The sequence below is a fragment of the Silurus aristotelis genome (assembly GCF_946808225.1).
Source record: "Silurus aristotelis genome assembly, chromosome: 7".
In the NCBI taxonomy this organism is placed as follows: Eukaryota; Metazoa; Chordata; class Actinopteri; order Siluriformes; family Siluridae; genus Silurus; species Silurus aristotelis.
The window spans coordinates 19,698,297-19,722,896 of NC_139580.1; the positions used below are offsets into that span (position 1 = coordinate 19,698,297).

Below are 24,600 nucleotides of genomic sequence, written 5' to 3' on the forward strand. Positions count from 1 at the left end.
AACGGAAGCCGTTAAGCCACGCCCATTCTTTAAAAGCGTTGCCACCTTTTAGCACCTGTACCATTTCTGGTCACATCAACCTTTTGTACTGTTTCTGCTTACTACTACTAGCTGTACAGTTTCTGATCACTCCTACCACCTATACTGTTTCTGCTCACTTCTACCACCTGTACTGTTTCTGTTTACTCTCACCACCTGTACTGTTTCTGGTCATGCCTCTTACCCTGTACAGTTTCTGATCACTCTTACCACCTGTAGAGTTTCTGCTCATGCCTCTTAACCTGTACCGTTTCTGCTCACTCTTATCACCTGTATCATTTCTGCTCACTCTTATCACCTGTATCATTTCTGCTCACCTGCACCATTTCTGCTAACTCTTAGCACTTGTACCGTTTCTGCTCACGCCTACCACCTGTATTGTTTCCCTTCACTCTTACCACCTGAACCATTCCTGCTCACTGCTACTACCTTTACTATTCCTGCTCACTCCTACTACCTTTACCATTTCTGTTTATTCTTACCACCTGTACTGTTTCTGCTCACACCTACCACCTGTACTGTTTCTGTTCACTCTCACCACCTCTACTGTTTCTGGGCATGCTTCTCACCCTGTACAATTTCTGATCACTCCTACCACCTGTACAGTTTCTGATCACTCTTACCACCTGTATGGTTTCTGCACACTCTTACCACCTTTGCTGTTTCTGCTCAGTCTTACCACCTGTACAGTTTCTTCTCATTCCTATCCTATCCCCTTATTTGTTCTCAATCCTTTCCTATCTCAATTCTATCCTATCACCCTATATGTTTCTGCTCACTCATATCACCCTGTACGTTTTTTGCTCACTAGTACCACCTGTACCATTTCTGCCCACTCATATCACCCTTTACAATTTCTGCTCACTTTTAATACCTGTACCATTTCTGCTTACTGCTATCACCTTAAAATGTTTCTGCTCACTTTTACCACCTGTACTGCTTCCGCACAATCCTATCACTCTATACTATTTTTGCTCGCTCCTATTAAGCCATACTGTTTCTGCTCACTTTTAAAACCTGTACCGTTTCTGCTCACTCCTATCACCCTGTATCATTTCTGCTTACTCCTATCACCCTGTACTCTTTCTGCTCACTATTACCACCTGTACCGCTTCTGCTCACTCCAATCACCTAAACCATTTCTAATTACTTTTACCACCTGTACAGTTTCTGGTCACTCTTACTACCTGTACTAATATTGCTCACTTAATCACTTGTACCTATTACACTTTATTTTTTACAAAGTCAAACTTTGTGTTAATAAATTAATAAATTATTAAAACACTTTAAGGAACAAGTTGCAAGTAATGGAGTACCCCCTATCCAGCAAAGGTAACATTTATACATTTCCAACACACGTACACTACAACCCAGAAAGGACTGTTAATTAGCTGATTAGTTTAAACATATTTTTTTGCAAGCAAAAATTTTACAATGTGCTGGACAGGGGGCACTCCACGACCAGGCTTGGAAAACTGTGCCAACAGCACTATATTTTTAAAGCCTGAAATTAAAAAAAACATGTTTTTAAACAGAAAGCAATGTTATTACTGCATTTTAGTAGGACATTTCCACTAAAAGCTTAAGAATTCTTGCTCATTTATAAACCAACATAAGTTTTGGAAGATGCTCTGCCAAATACCAAATACATTACACTTAGTCTCTGAACATCTTATTACAAGTGTTGTTCAGATAAAAATCTGAATTTCAGATGGCAACATAAATAAAAAACGGAACAATATTGTATACAGTATGCTAATTGTATGTGACATTTATTTTACATAAGCTTTTTAATAAATGTTCTTGTCTAATTTTTGAAATGAAGCCAATACAAAAAAAAATTAAATTTTCCAATTCAATTTGTATGTATTTGTAAGGGGCTGTAAGGACAAACTGGTAAACTGTTGACACAAAACTTGCAGAGGCAAAGCTCCAGTCTTGATTTAGAAAAAGACTACTCATCGAGGTTAACTCTCTTACCCCCTCTGCTGTTCACATAGTTTAAAGCAGGTTTCTGCAGCTCATATCATACCTATATCATATTTCTGTTACAGAAGTGGAAATAATTCTGTTATATGTGTATTATTTTCATTTGTTTCTGTATATTTTGCACAATAATGTTTCATATATCTCCATCTATATCTATTTATATGCAGTGTATATATATGAGGTTTTTTTCAAGACATTAAATCAAATGTATGCAATAAGTATGTGAAAAACAACCAGATTAATGAGCACAAATGGCAATAAAATAATCTCTTTAATAATGTAACTGGATGTAAATCTTCTGATCCTGTGTATAAAAAAACAGCTTGTGGTTCAAAGGGATAAATGCAAACAAAAAGTACAAAACAAGCATAACATATTTGAATTAAACAGTGATACGCAGTTTATTTCAGAACAAAGCACTTGTCTGTGATGAACAAAACTAAATCTATAACAAGAACTAAAGTAAATCCAACAGTGAGCATTTTAAATAAGGATATGATTGGACCAACCCTCCAATGAAGATTTCCAATCTAGAATTAGAATTTGGTCTTCAAGACACTTTAGTTATATGGAGGGGCACTGTCTAAGGCCTGAACCATGGCATTGGCCAAAAGCTATTAAATGCCAAACAGTAGTATGAGGGCAAGTTTTTCCCTGCTGTCAGAGGCAAATGGAACCCTGGTTAGGGTTGTAACACAAAATCAGACTGTGAAGACCAGAAAGTGTCATGTGGAAGATCTGCTTAAACCATGCTGGCTTTGTGATCCTGAAACCTATGATGTCCCATCCAGGGTTGACCTAGCTAAAGCTGCAGATCAATCCAAACAATTAACATCAAGTGTTATGGCAAAGTCAATTATACCACAAAATTCACAATAAATCACTGAGGTGATTGTTAATTTAAGATTGCAAGGTTAATAGAGGGAAATCAACTGATGGATGGTGAGAAGTGCTATGATTCATTTTCTTATAAATAAAAACCTCATATTATTCAAAAACACTGAACAAGGGGTAAAACAAGTTAATCCAATGCTTGTGAGGACATCTGTAGCTCATGGTTACATGCTGCTAAATGGAGCTACATATTATATACATCTGTCAGTATACAAGAAAAAGATTTAGGTGGATGTATGACAGAAGCATTCATCCCATACTCATATATAGCTTGTAAAAAAGATAGATAAGATGGATTTTATCTAGAGATTTACAATCCTATACCCATACCTAAAGCAACGTTATAGTAATTATCGAGACCTGGATTGCAAATGATTTTCCAAGATGACAATCTGTCACTGTAAAGGCAGTGAGTTTTTAAAAGCTACATCAGTAAAGAATTGATTCGGTTTGGGTGGAAGTGCAGTTTGCAGTGGTGCTGATTGAAGCCTGACTCTAGGTGGACCTGCAGTCTCTCTGACCAATCCGTGTTAACTTGTGTACAGAAGCAGGGTTTGTTATGAAGCCGGAACACTGGCAATAGCACACACACGGCGCCGCACCGACTTCGCTTTGCAAAACCGGGATTTCTACGCACCGAAATGCGTTTTAAAGCCCCGCAAAAGATGCAAGCGGCTTTTACGCAGCTTTTATTACAGCTATTATTACTGGGCTCCCTTTCTGTTTTTGTACAAGCAAAGGTGTTGTCCGTGTCTTGTCCCAGCGGACAGTTCGCTTTTAAAAACCGCTGCGTCCTGTGCCATCCCACCTGCGCCGAGTGTGAGGGCCATGAACTGTTCCAGTGTACCGCCTGTGGATCAGGTAAGAGATCAGTCACCAATTTCTTATAGAATGTCTTGCATTAAAGCAGGTGTTATCAATATATATATATATATAAAAAAAACTTTTAGAAGTCAAATGCTAGTGAACACGACTGCGCATGCGTCCGAGGGTCGTCTCCCCCCCCCCCAAATAGAAAGGGCACTGATTCCTTTTCATGATGTAGAATCAATATAGCCTTTCTTTACTGTCATAAACAACACTTTTATTCAAGGTTTAAAGTGAAATCGTTATTTTAAAGTTTCGTTATAAACTTTGTTCTGCATCCTTTAATGGACCTCGGTCACTTTGGTGTTATCCGTCATTTGTTACCCTAAACCTCACACTCTAGCTCACTTTCCGGAAGGACTATTCTCATTTCTCGTGCCACATATCAGCATTAAGATCGTGAGTCACTTCCTAAATTCCTCCACATGTATTTTTAGTTGTTGAAGGGGGATATATGGGGGTTGTTGCCTCATTGAGCTCGAGAGAAATCACTATTGTATCCATTCACAGGCGAAACAATAAGAGGCAGCACTTCTGTTCTCAATTATATATGGTTGTTCCTCTTCAACCACTGTTAACTACAAATTTATCAGTGTGCCAGTGATTGTCTTTATGTAGACATATATAGTGGGAAAAAAACAGGTGTTAAAGGAGTATAAATGTCCTTTCTTTTCTTTCTATTATGAAGAAAAACTCAATAAATCTGCATATGCAGCGTAGTGTGATTACCATCAGAAAGAACACTGTACAACGGTACTGCTGGGAAAAAGCTTATGATTCATAGCTATACTTTATATATAAGTTTAGTATGAGAAAGTATTTATTATTATATACTTTTTTTACTTGCCTATACTGGACCTTTTTTACTTGCCTATATTAATAAAATACAATTCTGGATCCTCATCCTTCCCCAAAGATTTCATCCTTGCACTATCAGAACATCATGACTGCAAAACTGACCCAATTACAAATATCTATAATAAAGGACAATAAATACGTACTATATTCCTATATTTTAATAGACAAAGGTTCCATCTCTAAATGCAGAACCCATGTAGTAAGTTAGGTTTGAGTAGGTTGGGCAACTTTGAAGTATTCCTTTAACGGTCCAGTTAATAATAAACAGAGAACCATTGTAAGAGTTGGAGCCTTCAGGGTATCTGATACTTTAGTATGTGCTGCTGTTTTGAATGCCTGTTTTTCCCCCATAGAGTCCAGTTGTGAATAGCAAACTGCAGATAAGCTTTTTAACTCTTATTCCATTCTTCCTTGTACATAACCTACAGGTCATATTTGCTTATGATTTCCGAGAAGTAAGAGTAACCACACCCAGCACCTTGCCCAATAGACTGAAAGCATTTTCATCAAATTATAAACCTTTACAACTTGCAGTAATGAATATAAAAATAAATAAAAAATCTTTACAAAAAAATATTATATTTTTAATGATCAGTCAGAAGTACTAGGTTTTAAATGTAATAGTTTTTCCTAATTTGTGCAAAAGATTATCATAAAGTTGCATAGATTCGCATAACATTTAAGAGTGCTCATCTTTTTCTTTTTTCAAGATCTTGTTAGGATCAAAATAAAAAAATTAAAAAATCTGGAAGCTCCAGAGTATCTAGCAAAACAGTTTGTAATCACCAGCTCAGACAGAACGTCTGTAGGGTGCGTATGTAACCCTAGTTCCCAGAGGGAACAAGCTGCTGCGTCGAAACGCTTTGGAAAACGTCCCGCGTTGTCCACACTCTGAATCCTGTGTAAAATCCGGCCGATAAGCAAGTCGTGACCTCATCGGTGGGTGACATCAAGTTATCCAGGAAGCTACAAATAGCTGAGCGATGGTATCGACATTAGCATCTGAGAAAAGAGAAGGTAAGCGCTTGCAGGGATGCAGGGAGTATGGAACGAAGGCGCAGCGTCTTGTTCCCTCAGTGAACTAGGGTTACATACGTAACCTAGAGACGTTCCCTTTTAGGAACTCGAGCTGCATCGAAACGCTTCGGGAATGACTATTCGATCACACCATACTGACCAGTCCCTGCCTAGTGTGTCTGGACATCACCAGCTTGCAGGACAGGGGAGCCGGGAGTGGCTCTGATGTCGAGGTCATTAAACGACAAAGGTAAAAGCGGTGGACCAATGAGCATTGTTACATATGTCCTGCAGGGGCACCCCCGCGGACCAGGCCGAAGAGGCCGCCATACTCTGGGTTGAATGAGCCTTTCCCGAAAAGAGTGGGAAAACCAGAGGACTCATGACCAGAGGAAATAGCATCCACAACCCCTTTTGCTGAGAGCCTGCTTACAGTTGCTCCGACTTTCTCCAAGGACTCGTCCTGTGGAGGTACGTATCCAGTGTTCGCACTGGACACAGTCGATTTTGCTTCTACTGGTCTGGAGCTAGGAAGGGAGTTTTAGAGTAGAGAAAAGCACTGGCCATGCCAGGGGTAAACTCCAGGAGAGATGGGGGCCACAGACAGGGCCTGTAGGTCCCTGATCCTTTTAAGGGAGGATATTGCCAAAAGGAAGGCGGTCTTTACCGACAGGTACCTAAGGGCCACCTCGGCCAATGGCTCGAAGGGGGGCTCAGACAGAGCCGCCAACATGATGGCCAAATCCCATACAGGCACTCTGGATCGTATCCCTGGCCTCAGCCTCCAGGTACCACACAAAAAAACGTGTCTCCCCAGCGACAATAAGCCGCAATAGCGGACACATAAACCCTCAGGGTGGACGGGGCCAACCCTGTGGCAAACTGTTTCTGCAAGAACTTTAGAACTGACCCAACCGGGCAGTTGACTGGGTCTAACCGGTGGTATTTACACCACGTGAAAAACAGCTGCCATCTAGTTGCATACAACCTTCTCATGGAGGGAGCTCTAGAATGGAGGATGGTCTTAACTACCTCAGTAGAGAGACCAGCTGCTAGAAACTGTGCCCCCTTAGGGGCCACAGCCATAGCCTCCATAACTCTGGGCGAGGGTGAACCAGGGTTCCCCCGTACTGCGAGAGGAGATCCCGCCTGGAAGGAATTTCCCAAGGAGGTCCCTCGAGGAGGGACAGCAGGTCTGCAAACCATGGTCTGCCTGTCCAATGAGGTGCCACCAGGAGGAAACGTATTCCTTCTTGGCGGATTCTCTTCAAAACTCCCGTGAGCAGCAGGATGGGAGGGAAGGCGTACAGACGAAGCCTCGGCCACGTCTGCACCATGACGTCCAGCCCCAGTGGGGCTGGGTGAAAGAGACAGGACCAGAGGGGACAGTGCAAGGTCTCCCGAGTCACAAACAGATCTACCTGTGCTCTGTAATATCTCTGCCATATCTGCTCCACCACCTCGGGGTGGAGCATCCATTCCTCGGGTCTCGGCCCTTGCCTCGAAAGGGCATCTGCTCTATAATTCAACCGTCTCCATGCCTTTTGCTAGGTCGGCCTGCGAGCCCCACGACCTTTAGCGCCGCTTCACCTTGGCGAGAGCGGGACCTGAGCGGCAAGGGAGATCACTCTCCTCGAAGAGAGAGACAATCATCGTTCTCGAGAGCCGACTGAGCATGCTCCACTCCCAAACAAACAACACAAATGCAATGCAAAACTTTGTTTGTTTCCTAGCCATGCTGCACAGATTCACACACAAAGCGCTTACCTGAATAACAGAAGCTAACGTCCATCGCTCAGCTATTTTGTAGCTTCCTGGTTTATGCGACGGCGCCTGCCAATGACGTCACGACTTGCCTATTTGCCGGATTCTACACATGATTCAGAGTGTGGACAACGCAGGGCGTAACCAAAGCGTTTCTATGCAGTTCGAGTTCCTGAAAGGGAACTGTGTTTCTTATATCTTTTATTCTCCAGAAGAATTAAAGAGCTTGCCAGCATTGCAGTCTTCTTCAGAATGGCTGCATATCATCAAGGGTTTCTTAGATACCCCAGGGAGCATTTGCTGTGGGTGTCTGTATATTGAGGCTGCTTAGCAAGACCACACTGCCAATGACATTCACTCCTGATTGCCCTTGTTTACATATCTTCCAGTCCCGGCAAAGTGTGCCAGTCAGAGCACCCCACTGTTGCTATTTAGAGAAAACTTTATGACTGACACAATCAGATGACAACATGGTGGTTTCAGAAATCAATCAATATATAAAGATGCTAAATTATAATTCTAAAAAAGTATAATTTAAGATTAATTTTTAACCACTTGCTTATTAGTATTCAGTGGTGAGATATATCAGTTTTTAAATTGTATATAATATTGTAAATGATTATACTAGTGTTTATTTCAATCTGTGAATATACAGATTTGTTACTTGGGTACAGTTGTTTATACAACACTTAATCAATTCGATGACAACTTTAAATTGATTAAGTGCATACTTCAAACGCTGCAGGGTCCATAAAGGCACTACAAAAGAAAGTTAGGGTAGAAGATGCCGCTCTTTAATAACAACCTATGACTTCCGTTTTATCCTTGTCTTTAACGCTATAAGAAAATTCGCTATTTTCTCATATTAGAGGTAAAGTTGCATTTTATGGCAACTGCTTTCCATCACTGAGTCAGTAAATAACTGGATGTTAATGACATTGCCAGATGAGGATGGGAAGGAACACTTCCTGTACCAGGGCCACTGCAGAACCCACTGTCCACGGGAGTTCTACCCTGACCGAGAGCAGTACACCTGCCTGCCTTGCATTGCCAACTGTGAGATCTGTGTGGATGGCAAGATCTGTGCCAAGTGCAAGGAAGGATATAAAGTCCAGAGTGGACTTTGTCTGCCAGTGCCCTGTGGTGTGGGTAAGAGATTTGTTTGCATCTGTGTTAACATGGAACAAGAACTGCTTAGTTGAGTAGGTGTCAGGAATTCAGGAAAATTGGCTCATCAGGTAAAATGTGTAAAGTAAGGGTGGAGCTCATCATGCCATACTTATTCTTTATACCTTGGTGTTATAAAAAGCCGTTTTTTTTTTGTGTTAAAATTCACTGATTCATTTGCAGTACAGTACTGCCATGTGGTCCAGGCTTCAATGCACCCTATTAAGCATTTATCTGTGACTGCCTTTCCTTACATGATTATTATTATTAGATAATCAAGTGCTAAAAATAATTGAAAATAATTCAAATGTTTAAAAAGTATTATCAATATTTCACATCAATATTGCATGGTTTCTATAATATTTTAATATAATAATTTCTATAAATTTAACTCATTAGGTGAACAGGTGTCCCTTTTTACATAATTACAGTTGGGATATAGTGGAATACTTCATTAAACATTTTAATAACTGTAAGTCTTAAGATTGTACTTATTAAATATTTTCAATGTAGAGTAATAAATGAGACTAGTCTCCCATTGGTGTATATTTCCTATAAATAAATAAAGTATCTATCCATCCATCCATCCTCACATTGAAAGCCATCATATTGGGTTTCATAAGATAAGTAGGCCAGTTTAACTGATTTAACCCAATAATACTAGTGAAGGTATTCTGTATTTTTACTTGAATTTTCTGTTATCTGGTAATTATAGGTTTCTATTAATTTTCTATGTTATCTAATAAAAGTACAAATTATTGTTAAAGCGATAAATGGGCTTACATTGATGCTTCTCCATTGCATTTCTTATTTTACTGGGCCTACTTATTGTATTACAGGTCAGGTCCAGGATCTAGACTCAGGAGAATGCATTGATTGTGAGGCTGGCTGCAAGACCTGCTCTGCTGGTAAATCGGATAGTCCTCAGTCTCAAGGAATTATAAGTCTTTGTTTGCTATTATAGTAGCATTAATAAAACACTGCGGGGAACGTATTTGAGGTAGCTATTTAAATGCTGGCTTGTCAGTAAATATACTTGTTTACTTTTTTTTACCAGATGACCCAGAGAACTGTAACAGCTGCACAGATGGCTACTTTCTGTGAGTTAATCTATTACCTTTATATGACAGTTTAAAACTTGCTGACAAATCATGTGTTAATGTGATGTCTAGGTCTTTACATATTTTACTATTATCTGCTGCAGAAGCAAGCGAACAGATCACAAATTGTGAGCTTCTGCCTTGTGGTATGGACTTTTACGCATCGGGTTTCCATTGGCACATCGTCAATATGCCTCATTGTTAAGCTGCCTCCTAGGGGTTTTCTATTCCCTCTGATTCTCTCATTACACATAAATTTTTTTTTTTCTTGATCTGCCTGACTATCTCTTTTTTTTTTTTCCAGTTTTTTTTTTCTTACTGTGGGATTTGGAGTCATCAAACTCTTCACGATTGAACAACCAACATTCCACATGCTTTCCTTGTGTTTGCTCTGTTGCTGTGGAGGCTTTTTCATGCACATGGTTTACCTAAATGTGAAGAAACCAGAAGTACAAATAAACGCTTTTTTTTTTCCTTCAGGAACATTGTGTCTTATGTATTGACATGTTATTACTGGCAACGGTGCATAATATTTGCTTTATTTATTCATGCAAACCACAATCATGCATTGCCATGAGCAAAAATAACCCTGATCTTCTGAATCTTCTTCCAAGGAACCGATCTGTATTTGCACTGATTGATTCTTCCCTCTGGTGTTCCCTCTCTGTGTCTATTGAAGAGTTATGTTCTTAAACAGCAAGGACGGATGTGCTTGCTGCTCTTACTTTACTAATTCCAGCACCACAGCAACACAGCAGGAGGTGTCAAGCTGTACTGGAGTCTTTACTTACAGTGAAGTGAAAAGAGCAGAAATTACTTAGTTAGAATCTTTTTTTTTTTTTTTTTTTTACCCTTAATATGGACAAATCTTTAACATTGTCTAATATGTGACATTATTCATTTAAATTTGTTGCAACACAACAGCCAGAAGATTGACCTGTTTCAATGAGAAGGATTAGTTCCTTCAGCAGGCCACCTATATACCTTACAAAAATCTGTTATTATAAGACAATGTAAGAAGTGAACAATGAGTATTAATATTTACATGTTCTGAAGCTTGGCTAAGTGTAGTGCAGCAGGTATGTTGTAGATGTGTAGGTGTTAGTCTGCTCTCCAGCATATAGTTGGACTGTTCTCTGGTTACTGTTCACCATTCACCCAGTTCAACAGGCTGCCTTAGGCATCTCTTTGTGCTGTTCAGGGTGGGAGAGAAAGGCAAGAGCCTGAATGGAGCACTGGCTGTTTGTTCTCTAAAACAAACCTTATTCTCTGTTTACTATTTAAAGAGAGCATTTATCCTGTTCATACCTTTCTTTGCATAATACATATTTCTTTGAGTTACGGTGAGTTATTGAACACTGACAGTGAACTGAATAACATGTGGTTTTTATATGCTTTCATATTATAAAGATTTAAAATGTAACAGTATTACATATGAGCCACAAAGACTTGTCAATTCTCTGTGTTTAGGTACAGACACCAGTGCCGCCAGCACTGCCCCCAGAGGAGCTACGAGGAGCCAAGTAGGGGTCTGTGTCTCAGCTGCCCAGATTACTGCATAGACTGCAGGAGTGAGAAGCTTTGTCTGACCTGTCAGCCAGGCCACTTTCTCCACAGTGAGTATGGCATCCACCTGTGTAATTTTACCCATCTCCTCTCCTCTCCTCTCCTCAGTTACAGCTCCCAATGATTGTATTATATATTTTCTTACATTTAAAAAAATGTTTTGATGTTTTAAAATTCAGTCCTACAGCCTTTAAATAATTTAATCAGCCAGCAGGCATGTTTATAAGTGTGCTGTGTGTGCTTGTGTTGGCAAAGCAAGCAAGAGTGCACTGGGGCCATTTGACTTGGAAATTCACACCTACTAACAAGCAAAATGCAAAGTGTGGCATCATGATTCAGTGCTCTGTGAAAGTATAGCAATACAGTGGCACTTTAAATCATGCAATTTGTGTTAAAAGTACAATTATGTACACACGTAAAAGAGATTGTAGGTGTTAGATAAGATTAAAGACATTAATCAAAGATAATCAGGAGTATTACATCAATGATAAAGTAAATACATACAATGACTGTATGTGTCATATATATACATATACACATGTGTATATATATATATATATATATATATATATATATATATATATATATATATATATATATATATATACACACACACATACATACACACACATATATATACACATATATACACATACTTACATATATATATATATATAAGTATGTGTATATATGTGTATATATATGTGTGTGTATGTATGTGTGTGTGTGTATATATATATATATATATATATATATATATATATATATATATATATATATATATATATATATATATATATATATACTATTAATATTTAGATATATGAGACATAAGATAAATGAAAGATTCTGAGTTATAAATGCCTGGTCTTTCTTATTTGGTATGTGGTATTTCTTTTTTGCAAATTAAATATTTGTGTGTTCTTTGCATTTCAGATGGCACCTGTGTGATTGAGTGTCCCCAGGACACGTTTGGAGATACCAGAGGATGGCGCTGTCAGACCTGTCATGCCTCATGTCTAACTTGCCATGGCCCAGGAGCTAGAGACTGTGAGAGGTGTAATGGCTGGAACCGTCCAATTTATGGGACATGTCCTGTCCATAGCTGCCCTGAAGGCCAATATTTTGATAGTAAGTATAATAAGAGCACATTTTTGACTTTTTGTCTTTACTCTCAGTGTCTTTTAGGTAGGAATGACATAACATACATTACTTATATGATTAAGTAATAAGGTGGCTCCTAAATATAGCACATTCTTTAATTGCCTACTTTAGTAAACACTGTATCAAACATTGTTTAATCAAAAATTTAATTAATAAAAAATAAGAATTAAAAAAAATTTTTGTAATAAAATCCTGTATTGTACATTATTAGGTGAAAAGGACATACTACATTATCACGTTTTATATGTTCACAATTATATTACAGTTTAGTTCTTTAGTATTTTTTATTAGACTTTCAAACATTTATAAAATCCCCAAAAAACTAACAAAAAATCCATGGCAGATATAATCAAACATTAATTTGTAGTGCTAAGTGAGCTTACTATAAATACTCATGAATCATTAACACATTCATAATACGATTTCTTTATTTTATACACTTTGTACTCCATTTTTCTGACCCACTAAATAATTTGAAATATTGATTACATTTTTATGAATGATGAGTGCAAGTCTAAGCCTCTGCTGCATAAATTTAATGCTACATCCTAATTAAGTTAGTAATTAAAGCATTTCATTATCAGCATTTACTACATGACATTTTTTGACAGACATGAAAACAAAAAACAAAAATGTCTCAGTCTCTCAGTAATTACAAAACAGCAGATATTTAAAACTTTCACAGTACATAGGTCAGGAAGGATTTTGGCATTGTTGATTATCAGATTGAAGAGTCAGTGATATCTTATTTTCATATTTTCAAAGGTGGGACTCATGACTGCCATTACTGTGATGTGTCCTGCAAGACATGCTATGGTCCAAAACTGCAAAATTGCAACACCTGTGCAACTGGTAATGTAGAGACAGCTTAACTTTTTGCTCTTTTATGGTTTAGTAAACACACACAATTATTTCCATTAATTATGTCTAAAATCTTTAATTAGGAAATGTTTTATAATATTGTTTTGCAATATTTGAATGAATTCATTAAAATATAACTTTCTCCACTTCTGTCTCTTGGCATTTTGGTGTGCAGGGTACATTTTGGATCAGCAGGAGGCAGTGTGTGTACAGCGCTGCCCATTAGGGTTTTATGGGAACAGCTCCAGTCAGCAGTGTGAGAGGTGCTCAACAAACTGTGAGGCTTGTGAAAGTGGAGACCAGTGTTTGAGCTGTCATAGTGGTTCTTATCCACTCTTTCTCTTCCAGGGAAGCTGCTGGTCAGAGTGTCCAGAGTGCGTAATTAGCAGCGTTTCAACTCAGCTATATATTGTGGTTTATTATAATTGTAAAAGTTTTTAATTCATTTACTGCAGTCTCAGTTCTGTAGTGGTTCCTGTTACACAGTCACACAGCCTGTTATTCTTCCTACTTTCTGTGACACATCCTGTTTGACTGGCTAACAGGTTCACACACACATATTTTCATATTAATATACAGTGGGGGAAATAATTTTTTGATCCACTCTTGATTTTGTGAGTTTCTCCCTAACGAAGTGAGTTTAGTCCCTTACAGTCTAGAATTTTTATGGTAGGTTTGATTTAAGAAGAAAGTACTCCTAATAAACTTGTGACGTTTATAAAAGACACCCGTCACAGAATCACCCTAGTCCATTCAAACCTCTCCACCACCATGGTCAAGACCAAAACATGTCAGGGACAAGACTGTAGACCTGCACCCGGCTGGAACTGGCTACAAGACCATCAGATTGTTGCCTTGGCCATATGTTTTGGGTCATTGTCATGCTGGAAGACCCATTTACCACCCATCTTCAGTGTTCTGGCTGAGACCAGAATGTTTTCATTTAAGATTCTACAGTGCATTGCCCCGTTCATGTGGTAAAGTCTTCCTGTACCCTTAGCAGAAAAACAGCCCCAAAGCAGAATGTTTCCTCCTCCATGTTTGACAGTGGGGTCATATTCAGCATTTCTCTGTTTCCAAACATGGCGAGTCGAGTTTATGCCAAAGAGCTCAGTTTTGTTCAGACTTCAGACGGGCCTGTTCATGTGCATTCTTGAGCAGAGAGACCTTGGTGTGTTACCACTGTTTTTTTTTGGTGACTGTGGTCCCAGCTCCCTTGAGATCATTAACAAGCTTCTCCCGTGTAAATCTGGGATGATCACTCACATTTCTTAGAATCATCCACTGGGATTTTGTATGGAGCACCAGAGTGAGGGCGGTTGACTTATCTTGAAAGGAATGGCGCTTTCCGGGTTGAAGAAACAAAATGAAAAGAAGGCTACAGTATATGCTGTATGTTGACCAGGAGATTGTACTTACCCCAGTGTGTCAGTAAAATCAATGCACAGGTTTCAGAACAGTCAAACTTTACTTGGTTCATGGATTTGACCGGGTATGTGGTGTGATACTTGTCGTCTGCCATCTGCTCTTGGATAGGTTGTACAATGTCGTATACCAGCTGCTGCTCAGCCTTTAAGGCCGAGAGCGGTGCACTGTGATGTTCACCGAGGTAACCTATTATGAATGGTACTGTGAATCTGTAAACCAGTGGTAAAACATGGAAATACAACTAAAGTAAAAAGCTTTCCTACACTGCTGCCCCCAAATATGTAAGGCATATTTGTTTCTAAATATGCCTTACATATTTGTTTATAAATCAAGGTTAAAAGCCTGTTGGTTTAATATTGGTATCGTCCTCATCAGCTATCTTTAGTAGATTAATGAGATGGGTAACAGGACGTATAGTCGACCCTTAACGTTGATTGAGGGCACGTGGTAGCTGGGGGTCAACTATTATTACAGCAGACCCAACTGAAAGGGTTTTAGTTCCTGCATGCTATTTCTGTCACAGCTGGAGGTTAGATAAGTAGTGTCTTGCTTGACCAAAAATGATCAGTGAGAACTTGGCACTGTCTCCATCTACGTCGTCCTATGAGCTCATTAGTGGAGTATGTCACTTGATGTAGAGAGCTGTCTGGCCACCCCATGGGCAGGATATTTGGGGTAATTGGGTCTAAGTCAGCTACGTCAGAGGAGACATAACCTGGAGGCTATAACTATTGAGAATACCCTCTATCTCGATAGGTACTGTTTGAAGAATTCCTCTGTAACTGTTTGTGCACCTACTATTGTATTTCTTCCATTTGTAAATTATCACACCAACAGTGGTCTATTTCTCACCAAGTTTCTTGCTAATGGTCTTGTAGCCCATTCCAGCCTTGTGCTTAGGAGATCTTTCTTAAAGGGACAGGACTAATTTGGGTCTGTGGTAGTCAGAATTGTTGCTGGTTGGCTAGGGGATCAAATACTTATTTTACATGATCAAATAAAATACATTTATAAGCCTTTCTTTACATTTTGTAATGGATTATTTTTTTTATATTCTGTCTCTTTCTGTTAAAATAAACCGACCCTAAAATTTTAGACTGTTAATTTCTTTGTAAGGGGGTAAATAATTATTACTCCCACTGTATGTATACTGTGTGTGTGTGTGTGTGTGTGTGTGTGTATGTATGTATGTATGTATGTATGTATGTATGTGTATATATATATATATATATATTTTGTGTGTGTGTGTGTGTGAGATATACATATAATCAAATGCTCTGTGTATGTGTGTGTCCTACCAGTGGTTATTTTGAGACTGAAGAGGGGACCTGTGAGCCTTGTGATGACATCTGTTTGACCTGTGAGGGGAGCAGAACTCAGTGTCTTGCATGTAGAGATGGTCTTTTCCTTGGAAACGGCATGTGCAAAGATAACTGCTCAGTGAGGACCTTTGCTGCTGTGGATGGTACATGCAGACGCTGTGGCCCTCACTGCGACACCTGCATTGATACAATCACATGCAATAGTGAGTGCACAAAGATTAATTAGGTCCAAAAATCAGCATATTTTAAACATATTGCTGGGACCAGACCAACAAATTATTTAATATGGCACACCAAACAAATTTAGATTTTGTGTCCTAAAGAAAATTTGTCTTGACCATCACTGAAGAAACACACACAATTGTTTTAAAGATGTACAGTTGTTTGCAGTACCTAGCAAAACATTATGATGTTGAAACTATTTGTTTGCAAATACAGCAATCGGGGTTGGTATTTATGCATTCACAGCTGTCAGTTTTTTTTGTTTGTTTTAATAACAATATACTATACAGTGCATACAGATTTTTTTTTGTGTGTGTGTGTATGTTTGGCTAATGAACCGCAGTGTATTCATGTTCTTTGAAGCTCATGCATACACTCCTATTCCTAACTATTGGAACAGCAAAGGCAATTTATTTTGCCATATGCTGAAGACATTCATGTTGGAGATCAAACGAATGAGACAACAGATTCGACTTTCAACTGTAATGTTTTGATATTTACAGCTAGTTATGTTAAGTGATTTAGAGCTTGAAAATTTAGTGGCAGTTCACCCAATTTTTAAGTAAGCAAACAGATTGTGGTGACGGATAACCAAATCTTTAAGTAGGCAAATGGATGGTGGTGGCAGAAAAAACTAATATTTAAGTGAGCAAATATATTGTGGTAGGAGATCACCTACATACTAACAGTTTTGTAACAGATCATCTTTCTTGCTTTGGTCTTGTCTGCAGGAGGTGAAAAGCTCATTTGGGTCAATGTCTTTTTATTGACTTTTTGTTGTGTTGGCAAATGTGTTATTTTGTTGCTGCATGATGAAGTTTTCCAAATCTCTGTGACAGGTGTGACTGTGTGACAGAAGTCATTCTAGGGTTAAAACGATTTGTCGAGTAACTAGAATCATTCGAATACATAAAAAAAATATATGGAAGTCCTTTTCCGAAACATTAAAAAAGGTTGCCTAAATCTGACTTTATTTCTCGCAATTCTGAGTTTTTCTTTTTCTCACAATTTTGACTTCATTCCTCTCAATTCTGACTTTACTTTGCCAACTGGGCAGCATCACCCCATCTGTAGTGCCAGAAAGTTTTACACATTGAAAATGAAATCGATCCCTGGAGAGAACTCTAACAATTGTATAGCAATCAGCTCTGGAGAAGACAGACAACATGGTTACCAGTGAATACACCAGAAATGTTGGATGTTTACGAGAAATAAAGTCAGAATTGCAATAAATAAACTGGAAATGGTGAGAAAAAAGGAAAAAAATCTTATTAGGCAAACTTTTTTTTTATGTGGCGGAAACAGGCTTCCATAGGATTCAGAAAACGACAGAAAGTTTCCAGAGTTTGGGATCATTTTAAGCTAAAACACAAAGAAAGCACCGTACAGTGCATTTACTTGTTCTATGGGCTACACCCAAAGTTGAGAAATGGTTTTGATTTGACTCTCCCTCAGCTTTAATATGGCTTTGTTTTGTGCAATAGACTGCTCACTGGTCGTCTTGCTGGTTTATAATTTTTAACAACCACAGGTAATTAAACAGGGTTCAAACCAGGCTCAAACCAAGACACACCTATAAGTTGCATGTTCTAATCATTTCAATCACTTGAATCATGATTGGGTTGAAAGCAAGGCTGTCATGTTCAAGACTTATGTACGTTTACAGACGCCATCAAAAGCACTCCTAACTTTAGCTTAATGTTATGTTCAGCCTCTTGATTCTCATTAATCAGAATATGTATATGCTTTGTGTATGTTTTCCAGGATGTACTTTTCTTTACCTGCTTTTGAATGGTGTGTGTAAAGCCAGCTGTCCAGAGGCTTATTTTGAGGACTTGGACCAAGGTGTTTGTGTGCAGTGCCATAAGTCATGTGCTACATGCTCTGGGCCTCTGTCAGATGACTGTGAGAGTTGCTCCACCCTGGCCCCAAAACTATACGAAGGGACATGCTCAGAGGAGTGTCCTCCTGGCACCTACTACCAGACAACCAGCATGGAATGCCAGGGTAAATGCACTTTTTACGTTACCACAAGAAACTTTATCTTATAAAGCAAACATAGGAGTATTGTTGTGCATGATGCATAAAACAGTATGTACTATTTACTGTTAAGCGTTGTCTCTTTTATATATATATATATATATATATATATATATATATATATATATATATATATATATATATATATATATATATATATATACACAGTACAGACCAAAAGTTTGGACACACCTTCTCATTCAAAGAGTTTTCTTTATTTTCATGACTATGAAAATTGTAGATTCACACTGAAGGCATCAAAACTATGAATTAACACGTGTAATTATATATGGAATTATATACATAACAAAAAATGTGAAACAACTGAAAAAATGTCATATTGCTTTGCACTTGTTGGCCCTTTTGCCTTCACTCTGTGGTCCAGCTCACCCCTAAACCATCTCGATTGGGTTCAGGTCCGGTGACTGTGGAGGCCAGGTCATCTGGCGCAGCACCCCATCACTCTCCTTCTTGGTCAAATAGCCCTTGATGCCTTCAGTGTGACTCTACAATTTTCATAGTCATGAAAATAAAGAAAATTCTTTGAATGAGAAGGTGTCCTCAAACTTTTGGTCTGTACTGTATATGTGTGTGTGTGTGTGTGTGTGTGTGTGTGTGTGTGTGTGCGCGTGTGCATGTGTGTAAGTGTGCGTGTTGTCATTTAAAAAAAAATGATACTATTATAAAAAATATAATGGAATATGAATATGGTTAAAAGAGAGCAATGGAAAACTATATTTTAATACATAATTACACCATTGCAGTTTTAAAGGTTGCTATTTATGGAATGGGTGTGTAGAGAAACACAATAAAGCATGACAAGAAACTTAATGCTCTTATAAGATGGGGGGGAAAAAAAAAAAAAAAAAGTTAAATAACCCAGAATATGTTTTATATGTTTGAGGTCCCCTGGTGGTCTAGTGGTTAAGATGCAGCGCTCCCACCGCTGCGACCCGGGTTCGATTCCCGGTCAGGGAACCATCCCCAGCCACTCTTAGTGCCGGTCCCAAGCCCGGATAAATTGGGGAGGGTTGCGTTAGGAAGGGCATCCAGCGTAAAACATGTGCCAAATCAAACGTGCGGAGGATCCGCTGTGGCGACCCCTAACGGGAGAAGCCGAAAAGAAAGTATAGTATATGTTTTATATGTTTGAATCCTTTTGCTTAGAGAAAAGTTTTCCATACTCTTGGTTTTCTTCAGACAGCAATTTGAGGTAGTCACCTGGACAGTTTTGAGGAGTTCCCAGAGGTGTTGAGTGCTTGTTGGCTGTTTTTCGTTCACTGTCCAGTCCAACTCATCCCAAACCATCTTACCTGGATTTAGATCCAGTGATTGTGGAGGCCAGATGCAGCATTCAATCATTCTCCTTCTTGAACAAATAGCTCTTACATAACTTTTTATATATAATATATATATATATATATATATATATATATATATATATATATATATATAAATATATATATATAAATATAAATTTACAGTAATTTCTAGAATTCTGTTTTCACATTGTCATTATGGGGTTATACTATATTATACTATTATACTAAAAAAATTAATTGCACTTCACAAAGATTGCCACCCTGAAACTGAGTAACTGTACAGTCGCCAGGGTCAGGCAGGTTTTCCCATCGCAAGGGTCGATGAAAGGAGTTGAGTCCTCATGAACCATATCCTGTGGTCTGGTGAGACTAAGGTAAACTTTTTTTGCTCAGATGGTGTCCATGTCGACTCCATAATGAGGAGTACCAAGAAAATTTTTTCTTGCCTACAGTCAAGCATGGTGGTGGTAGCATCATGGTCTAAGGGCTGCATTAACGCTGCTGATACTGGGGAGCTGTGGTTCATTGAGGAAAACATGGATTCCAACATGTACTGTGACATTCTGAAGCAGAACATGGTGCCTCTCTTTAGAAACTGGGCGGAACAGAAGTTTTCCAATATAATTAAAACCCCAAACACACCGCCAAGATGACAACTGCCTTGCTAAAAAAGCTGTAGGTAAAGGTAATTCACCTTATTGAGCACCTGTGGGGCATCCTCAAGCTAACAATGGGGAAGCACCATGTGTCTAACATCCAGCAGCTCCGTAATGTCATTATAAAGGAGTGGAAGAGGATTCCAGCAATAACCTTTGCAGCTTTGGTGAATTCCATGCCCAGTGGGATTAAGGAAATCCTCAATAACAATAGTGCTCACACAAAATATTGACTCAGTTTTGGCATGCTCACTTAGTGTGTCCTCACTTTTTTTTCACAGTTATTTAGACAATAATGTGTGTGTATATATATATATATATATATATATATATATATATATATATATATATATATATATATATATATATATATATATATATATATATATATATATATTAGGGCTGCAACAAACGATTATTTTGATAATCGATTAATCAGACTTTCTCTCTATTAATTTAATAAATATATTTAAAAAACCTGTTTTGCTTATTACAACTATAAAGAACCCTAATTCAGAGTATTTATGTTTAAAAGTGTACTTTAAAAATGTAAAAGCCAGATATTGAGCTTGACTACCTTTTATTTTGACATTTTATAAAGCTTATAGTGACTGCTTGTTGAGGAGTACATGGGGGATTTCTCCTTTGAACAAATTCACTCATGCTGAGTTGTTTCTTTCTGTTTAAAAAAAACAAAAAAACCAACGAGTATGCAAGGTGTAAATTGTGTAACTCAACATTTGTATTGCTTTTTAATGATAATTGCAGATGACAAATTGACAACCATGTTTAAATTTTATAATAATTAAATTATATATGCGTAAATTAAATGTACAAACATTGAAAACAAGCATTTAAACATAGTAAAGCTGCATTAAATCATGTTTGGAAACAGACAAGTTACTGTTGTAGAAGACAAATGTTCTATGTTTAAATGCTTGTTCTATGTAAATGCTATAAAAAAGAGAATTGAGCAGAGAAACGCAGCAAACTAACAGGCTTGATTTAAAAAATCTTTTTTTTTTCTTCATTTTTTATATCAAGCCTGTTAGTTTGCTGTGTTTCTCTGCTCAATTCTCTTTTTATAGCATTTACATAGAACAGATCCAGTGTGACTGTACCGAAGTTAACAAACAGTTTACACAATAGCACTTTATTAAACTATACAATTTTCACATGAAGATATAGTTTCTGCTTACCGTGCTAAAGTTTCGCCTTCATCCGTGACACCAGTGTGTTTACTTTTCCTGCTGGCGGTTGACCCTGTACTCTCCGCGATTTTCTAGTGTCTGTGTTATCTTGCTGTCACGCTTAACTGTAACTTGAGTAGCCCAACTAATTGATAACAGCATTCGTTGAAAATAAATTTCTTTATCGATTATTATCATCAATCTTCTTCTTCTTCTTCTTTCGGCTGCTCCCATTAGGGGTCGCCACAGCGGATCATCCGTCTCCATACCACCCTGTCCTCTATATCTGCCTCTTTTACACCAACTACCTGCATGTCTTCCCTCACCACAACCATGAACCTCCTCCTTGGCCTTCCTCTTTTCCTCCTACCTGGTGGCTCCATCTTCAGCATTTTTCTACCAATATAATTCATGTCCCTTCTCTGCACATGTCCAAACCATCTCAATCTCGCCTCCCTCACCTTGTCACCAAAACATCCTACATGTGCTGTCCCTCTAATAAACTCATTTCTAATCTTGTCCATCCTCGTCACTCCCAACGAAAACCTCAACATCTTCAGCTCTGCTACCTCCAGCTCCACCTCCTGTCTTTTACTCAATGCCACTGTCTCTAATCCATACAACATCGCAGGTCTCACCACAGTCCTATAAACTTTCCCTTTCATTCTTGCAGATACTCTTCTATCACAAATCACTCCTGTCACTCTTCTCCACCCACTCCACCCTGCCTGCACTCTTTTCTTTACTTCCCTAACACACTCTCCATTACTTTGCAATGTATTAACAATTACTTTGATTATTATCATCAATATATAATATAATATATATTGAGTTGCCATATTTTGTAGTATTAAACAAATTCCTCTCTCATGCCTCTAGAATGTCACCAGACATGTGCATTGTGTCTGGGTCCAGAACCCACCCAGTGCACTCAATGTGTGAAGGGTCTCGCCCTGGACCCCAACACCATGATGTGTGGTGTGACTGGAGACTCAGACTGCCCACCCAGAACCTTCCTCCATGCCAATCAGTTCACATGCCAGGCATGTCATCGCCACTGCCAATCCTGTGAAGGCCCCAGGCCTGGAGATTGCCAGACATGTGCACTTCCTCGATATCTCTATAGTAAGAGTGCAATCATTTCATTCAGCAACTGAAAAAAAAAAAATCTTAACCAACTAAAGAGCCACTACAAATATCCCACTGACATGAGCCTTACATTACACTTACTTTTTATAGTTTGGTGTATATATGCGTTTGCAAATCTGGTTCACCTTTTGTTTGGAGCTCCACTTGAGGAAAACATGGAAACAATTCACATTATACAGTTATCTCATTTGAATTACTTGTAGCCATTTAGTTCCTGTTTGCTCTCTCTTTTTTCAATATATATTTTGTTCCGAAAAATTTTTTGGCTGTGTTTGTGTTTTATCAGATAACTCTTGTGTAACCGAGTGTCCTGTTGGCACGTACAGTGCCCATGAGGAAGCTGATGGCATTGAGCTGGGGTTTTGCATGCCATGTGATCATGTGTGTTCCACATGCTCTGGAGCATCTCCTAAAGACTGTCTCAGCTGCTCTCCTGGTTACTTACACCTGCTGTCACATCTGTGTGTCCGCCATTGTCCCACGGGGTAAAAGTTATTCCACATACTTTGTATGTAAAGTCCAAGGCAGAAACAAATTACTGAATTGTACCTTTTAGGCTTAAAAAAGTTCATTGTGGCCATTAAGAAGTCCCAGAAAATATTTTTCCTTATCAAAGTCACAATGAACCTGTTTTAAATAAGAGGAACATTCCTGCTAAAGTCAGTGTAAACACTTCAAACACTCAAGATGTTTTTTGTATTAACCTAACAGATCCAACATCATTTACTCTCTGTGTCTTTTGTGCCATAGTCCATGCGACGTCAGTAGGCAGTTATTATAAATAGATTTCTCAACTTCATTCTGATTTGGCAATGCGGATCTGTACATTTGATAAAACTTTTGTAATCTAAGGGTAAGACTAGGCAAATATTATATCACTTGAGCGGGTTAACTGCCCTTTTAAAATAAACATCCGTGTTACATTATGACGCATTTTACTGACTAAATGTCAGTCAGTTCCTTTTAAAAGGATAAGAGATTTTAGAAGAATAAGATCATGGTAATATGATTCTATTCAGATCTTATTTTAGATAGTTATGAGTTGGTTGCAATTGAAAATGTTAAATATTTAATTATATCACTACACTTAATTTTTATGTGTGAACAATAGAAAAAGTTTTTTACTTTAGTAAACACATTGGAAGCCTCTTCAGTAACAAAGAACACAGCAATTAAAAAAACAATTCATAACTCACTGTGTACTTGGGATCTCTTGCTTTGAGTTATTCTTAAACCATTCATATACACACCTGCACGTACATCTATGTTAAAATTCAAGTCTGTTTAGGAATGATTTGTCTTTAGAAATTATTATAGGCTTATTATAGTAACAAGTAATAAATGGAATAATACAATATACATGTATTTATGCAACTATTCATCAGACTAGTTTTTAATTCTTTTTGAGAAATTTGATAATCTAGAAGTTCAGGTGTCAATTTGTGGTTAACTAAATGTATCTTTTTTCCACCAGTTACTTCAGTACAGGCCAATACTGTGACAAGTGTCATGTGTCCTGTGAGATGTGCACGGGCCCAGGGCCAGATGCCTGCATAGTATGTGTCCCACCTCTGCTGGAGCTTCAGGGTACCAAAATGTGTTTGGAGCACTGCCCCCCTCGTTTCTATGAAAGCACACATACCTGCTGGCAGTGTCACACTAGTTGCAAGACTTGCACAGGTACAAGCTTCATCCACATATAAAAGATTGCTGATTGTATAAAAGTATGTAGGTGTACAGACCTGAATTGTTTGTTATTATTCCTGTTTTGGTATGAACATTCTTTGTTTGAATGATCTGAACCGCTGCCATTTAACCATGGTATGGGTGTTGATGCCAGATGGGTGTTTCAACAGAACTTTCACTGAAAGGTTCTTTGTTTTTTTTGCTTTTGTACTGTTTCATACCATTCTGATCACTATTTACATTTCGGCATTTAGCAGACGCCCTTCTCCAGAGCGATGTACAAAAGTGCTTTGAGCCTC

General features: G+C 38.3%; 1 protein-coding gene across 1 annotated transcript in view; it reads left to right on the top strand.

Moving 5' to 3' along the window:
- Window positions 1-3,459: 3,459 nt before the first annotated feature.
- LOC310729263 (cysteine repeat modular protein 2) overlaps window positions 3,460-24,600 on the top strand; it is a 25,711-nt gene continuing 4,570 nt past the window's right edge. Inside the window, exons 1-13 of the mRNA XM_083547353.1 lie at window positions 3,460-3,783; window positions 8,374-8,577; window positions 9,435-9,503; window positions 9,653-9,695; window positions 11,166-11,311; window positions 12,198-12,392; window positions 13,191-13,277; window positions 13,462-13,660; window positions 16,016-16,239; window positions 18,023-18,265; window positions 22,346-22,591; window positions 22,902-23,100; window positions 24,090-24,295. Of these exons, the coding sequence (XP_083403479.1) occupies window positions 3,564-3,783; window positions 8,374-8,577; window positions 9,435-9,503; window positions 9,653-9,695; window positions 11,166-11,311; window positions 12,198-12,392; window positions 13,191-13,277; window positions 13,462-13,660; window positions 16,016-16,239; window positions 18,023-18,265; window positions 22,346-22,591; window positions 22,902-23,100; window positions 24,090-24,295 (2,281 nt within the window). The 5' untranslated portion in view covers window positions 3,460-3,563. The remainder of the gene's footprint in view (window positions 3,784-8,373; window positions 8,578-9,434; window positions 9,504-9,652; window positions 9,696-11,165; window positions 11,312-12,197; window positions 12,393-13,190; window positions 13,278-13,461; window positions 13,661-16,015; window positions 16,240-18,022; window positions 18,266-22,345; window positions 22,592-22,901; window positions 23,101-24,089; window positions 24,296-24,600) is intronic.